The sequence below is a fragment of the Sceloporus occidentalis genome, unplaced genomic scaffold, assembly GCF_023333645.1.
Source record: "Sceloporus occidentalis isolate IW3139 unplaced genomic scaffold, rSceOcc1.0.p SCAF_21, whole genome shotgun sequence".
NCBI lineage: Eukaryota > Metazoa > Chordata > Lepidosauria > Squamata > Phrynosomatidae > Sceloporus > Sceloporus occidentalis.
In genome coordinates, this window is record NW_028317001.1 from 11,989,535 (window position 1) to 11,994,821 (window position 5,287).

Here is a 5,287-nt window from a genome sequence, read left to right on the forward strand (position 1 = left end):
TGTAATAGGCTTCTTGCAGTGACACCCAAAATTGATGTCTTATTTTATACCATACTTTAAGCAATGATCTTCTTATAACATGATGGTTAAAAGCATTATTATATTTTGGTTTCGTATACCACATATATGCATGAATACCAATATTCAGGTTAGCTTTTTCTATATTCAATAAATTCTTGTTTTCTAATTTGAACCATTCTTCTAACCATTTGAGACAAGCTGCATAATAATACAGCTTAAAGTATGGTATGTTACATCCCACCTTGAAGCAAAGATCATTTACTAAGGCAACCATAACAGTTTCGACTCCGTATCCCATCCTGAGGCCAGTTTGAAATGGGTCCAGATAATCTGTTTCATCCAAGATCGCTTGGAGATGAAGAGCAACTGCCCTCAAAATTATGTTGGTTAGAAATGGAAGATGGGAGACCGGTCTGTAATTGTTCATGTCCAAGGGATCTAGGGAGGGCTTTTCCATAAACGGCCGTAGTGCCGCTTCTTTTAAGCATGATGGAAAATAGCCCTAACTAAGAGATGCATATATGATATATCTCAGGTGATATAAAAAGGGCAAGGGTCGGGAGGACAAGTTCTCCTCTTCACACTTACAAGGAGCTTGTTCATGTCCTCAGTACTCAGATTCAAATTGATCCAGTATGATCTTACTCATGGACACCTCACTTATAGCCTCCACAATAATGCTGATTTCCAATTTGGCTCTTATCTGAGAGATATTATCTGTGAAATAGTCATTTAAAGCATCAATGTGAGCTGTGGAAGGCTCTCATAATGGGTTCCGGGAGGAAGGCGCCTGAAACAGGTCCCATATCCGCCCCCCCCCCCCCCAACTTCAGCAGTCCTTTTATGCTTCTCTTCCCTTGGCACTTTCATTCCTTTATTCCTTCCTTCTCCTCTTTTTACATACATCGCTTCAAGGGGGTCCAAAGATCTTTCAGCATGGTCCCAGAACAGGGAGGTTCCCCCAAATGAATGCGGGCTCTCCCCACTTCCCTCCCTCAGAGCAGCATCAGGGGCTGAGAGTGTGCATGCACAGATGCCCCCAAGGACCCTCTTCAGCATGCGCAGGGATCATAAGGCCTTTGCTGCTGCTGCTGCTGCTGCTGCTGCTGTTTATTCCACTGTTGGCCTTTAGAAGAAGGGAAGGACTACGGCCTTTTTTCCTTCCTTCCGGAATGGAGCCCAAGCTGCAGAGCTGGACTAAGGAGGGAAAGGCTGGGAAGGCTCTCCTTTGTACATATAGCTCTGTCTCTCTGAGTATATATGTGTGTATGTGTGTTTGCCTCTGTTTTTATGGCTGGGAAAGGAGCTGAGGGCTACGAAGAGAAGAAAGGGTACATTTTGTGCAAATGCAGAATTTCTGTACACCAATGAGTCCAGTGTGTTGAAACAACAAAAACTTTATTGCAAACACATAATCAGAAATTCAGCGTTTAAATCAGAGCTGCCCTCCCCAAGCCAAACAATATATTAAAACCCCAAAACCTAAAACATCACCCTCTTCCAAACCTAGCCCCCCTCCAATTCTCACATTCTGTGCCACACAGGTAACAAGGCCCCCTTTGTCATTCCCAGAAAATAGCCCTTTCTGTTAATACCTGTCCTGAACTTTCTTCAGCCAACATCCCACACATTCCAAATGCTATAATTCCCATAACTGTTCTAACCAGCTGCAGCCAATCCCACCCCTCTGTTTAACTAACCTATTCCACCACCCATAATCCCCACTCAAATTTATAAACTAAAGCAATAATCTATAATAATAGCAATTAAAACCTCAACTCAACAAAAGATAACTGAAAAACATAAACAGACATATGGACACACAAACCTAACACACAAAATCACAAGGGCTTTTCCTTATCACCACAGGATTTAAAATATATTCTTTGTATTGCTTATTGACAAATATAATGTTAGTTCATTTCTGGGATCTGTGTGGCTTCTTTCCTGTGTGGACTCTGTGATGTCTCACTAGGCTTGACTTATCAGAAAAACATCTCCCACAATGCTGGCATTTGTATGGCTTCTCTCCTGTGTGGACTCTCTGATGTGTCACTAGGTCTGACCTCCGAGAAAAACATTTCCCACAATGCTGGCATTTGTATGGCTTCTCTCCTGTGTGGACTCTCTGATGTGTCACTAGGCTTGACTTACGAGAAAAACATTTCCCACAATGCTGGCATTTGTTTGGGTTCTCTCCTGTGTGGACTCTCTGATGTGACAATAGGTATGACTTTGAAGAAAAACATTTCTCACAATGCTGGCATTTGTATGGCTTCTCTCCTGTGTGGACTCTTCGATGTATCACTAGGTGTGCCTTTGAAGAAAAACATTTCTCATAATGCTGGCATTTGTATGGCTTCTCTCCTGTGTGGACTCTCTGATGTTTCACTAGGTTTGACTTTGAAGAAAAACATTTCTCACAATGCTGGCATTTGTATGGCTTCTCTCCTGTGTGGACTCTCTGATGTCTCACTAGGTCTGACTTCGAAGAAAAACATTTCCCACAATGCCGGCATGTGTATGGCTTCTCTCCTGTGTGGACTCTCTGATGCATCACCAGGGCTGACTTCCAAGAAAAACATTTCCCACAATGCTGACATTTGTTTGGGTTCTCTCCTGTGTGGCAACTTGCATGTGCCAATAGGTATGACTTTGAAGAAAAACCTTTCCCACAATGCTGGCATTTGTATGGCTTCTCTCCTGTGTGGACTCTCTGATGTATCACTAGGTGTGCCTTTAAAGAAAAACCTTTCCCACAATGCTGGCATTTGTATGGCTTCTCTCCTGTGTGGACTCTCTGATGGATCACTTGGACTGACTTCGAAGAAAAATATTTCCCACAATGCTGGCATTTGTATGGCTTCTCTCCTGTGTGGACTCTCTGATGTTTCACTAGGTTTGACTTCGAAGAAAAACATTTCCCACAATGCCGGCATTTGTATGGCTTCTCTCCTGTGTGGACTCTCTGATGCATCACCAGGGCTGACTTCCAAGAAAAACATTTCCCACAATGCTGACATTTGTTTGGGTTCTCTCCTGTGTGGCAACTTGCATGTGCCAATAGGTATGACTTTGAAGAAAAACCTTTCCCACAATGCTGGCATTTGTATGGCTTCTCTCCTGTGTGGACTCTCTGATGTATCACTAGGTGTGCCTTTAAAGAAAAACCTTTCCCACAATGCTGGCATTTGTATGGCTTCTCTCCTGTGTGGACTCTACGATGAATGACTAGGACTGACATGTAAGCAAAATATTTCCCACAATGCTGGCATTTATGTGACTTCTTTCTTGTGTGGTCTTTCTCGTGACTGACAAATTCTTCTGTAAAGGAGCACAATGACAGACAAGACTGAATCTTAGTGTTAAGAGAGGAAAGGGTTACCCCAACATTTAGCCCCCCCTTTCACACCTCCCTATTTGATATTAAATTAATAAAGTTGGTGTGAATGACCTGAGCCTGACCCTGTTCTAGATGCCCCCAAATCCATATAATGACTGTATTCTTACTCATAGGAGCTACCAAAGAAGTGATTGAAGGGGAACTGCCATGAGGAAATCAGTGGAAGGAGATAGTCAGGTCGTTGAAAAATATTCCATTAAATATATGTAAAACTATTTTAATTGAAAAGTGGCATCATTTCCTGTGAGACTGCCATAGAGTGTTGAGTCAGAGCAGATGGCATGATGCAAGCTAACTGCAGAAGATGCTTCATGCTGTGTGGCCCCAGGAGATGCCTCACAACCAATACAGTATACAGCTCACATGCGGATTGGAGATGAGTGTAGAAGAGATTGTGAAGTTGATGGAAGTCAGAGAGGAGAGCTGGTACATATTTGTTTTCTATTGCAACTCAAGCTAAAGAACCTCCAAGGACCTGGAGGAAATCAACTGTGTCTGTGAGTTATTTTTAAGTGTGGATAGTGGTTAGTGCATTGCCAATACCTATATCTGTTGATTTGCTTCTGTACTCTGCTATGTTATTGTTGAGCTCCAGGAGTGTCGCCTTCAGACTGTGCTATGTATTGGCTTGTGAATGGGACCAGAATTTAGAGCCAAGAAGGACCTGAGAGCCGGTGGGACAATCCTGTTTGGATGAAGTATTTCCACCAAGCACCCATTGCATTTATTTCAGTTTCATATAATTCTTTCCCCTCCCAGGAAACATCCTAAAGCAATTTAAACCTTTTCGAATGCTCGGTTTCTGCCCCCAAGCAACAATTTCAGTATAAATATCAGCCCCAACTGGCTGTTCTTCAGCGTCAGTCCAGTTGCAGACTTACACTCCATTGGTTTACATTGCTAAACACCTCACTACACTCGCCAGCCCCACTTGCTATAGCAGTTTCTGACTTCTCTCCCCTTTCTGGACCCTGAGCAATTGGGATCAAGATCGATCTAGGTAACGTATTACCATTAGCAAAGCCTCACACTATTCACCACTCCCACCTTTGTTACCCAATTCTTGTGTGTGTGCGTGAACACCTATATGTGTATATTTGTGTGTGTGTGTGTGTATTTTGCTATTCCCCCTAAATAAAACAAAAAAACCTATTTGAAATGCCTCTGGAGTTCTGTGTGCTTCTGGGCCTGGTATAATTGGGATGAATCCTGAGGTCACTGTTGCCTCAATCTCTCCTTTGAGCTAAGTATGAAATTCCCCTAAAAGCATAGCACTTGTGGGTGTCCTCCCCAGACTCCAGCATTTTGAGTGACAAAGGGCCTCTGGAATCAACCACGGAGGGAAGGCCTCTCCCTACACAATCCGCCCCACATTCTCAGAACATCTGGGAAGAATCTATTAGATTACCCAAAGGTCAGGCTATGAACAACTTCTCACAGAGCATACACAGCCATGGCCCCCAAGTTATGGAACAACTTGCCGGAGGAGATCTGTCTTATCACCACTTTGGATGCTTTCAAGAAAGCACTTAAGACTGATTCCTTCCGGCAGGCTTACCCACCCGACCTCTTCTAAAGAACTTAAGGAAAAATCCCACTTCTGATCGCAATTGTGCATTTTATACGATGTTTTTATTTGTCCCAAACTGAGTTTTAAGCAACTTGTTTTTTTACTGTGTGTAAATTGGATGCTATTATTGTTTTGTGGCTATTATACAGGTAAATACAAATAAAACCTATTATTATTATCTGTCCGGTTGGTGGCTGCCTCCCAATCCCCAAGACCCCTCTCCTTGCCCTTCCCAGAGGTCCCTGCCTCTCCGTACAGAGCTATGCAATCCTGGCTTTGCTCCTGCCTTCCCC

The 5,287-nt window shown here is 43.1% G+C and overlaps 1 protein-coding gene across 1 annotated transcript; it reads right to left on the reverse strand.

The window, feature by feature from the left end:
• Window positions 1-1,453: 1,453 nt before the first annotated feature.
• LOC149301610 (uncharacterized) lies at window positions 1,454-3,338 on the reverse strand. Its single transcript, XM_089484053.1, has one exon. It carries the CDS (start codon window positions 3,263-3,265, stop codon window positions 1,940-1,942), a length of 1,326 nt encoding a protein of 441 aa, XP_089340179.1. The 5' UTR covers window positions 3,266-3,338; the 3' UTR covers window positions 1,454-1,939.
• Window positions 3,339-5,287: the final 1,949 nt, after the last annotated feature.

Bases quoted from the DNA above. Each gene is read 5' to 3' on its own strand.
- LOC149301610 (XM_089484053.1), bottom strand. From the start codon at position 3,265: ATGTCAGTCCTAGTCATTCATCGTAGAGTCCACACAGGAGAGAAGCCA.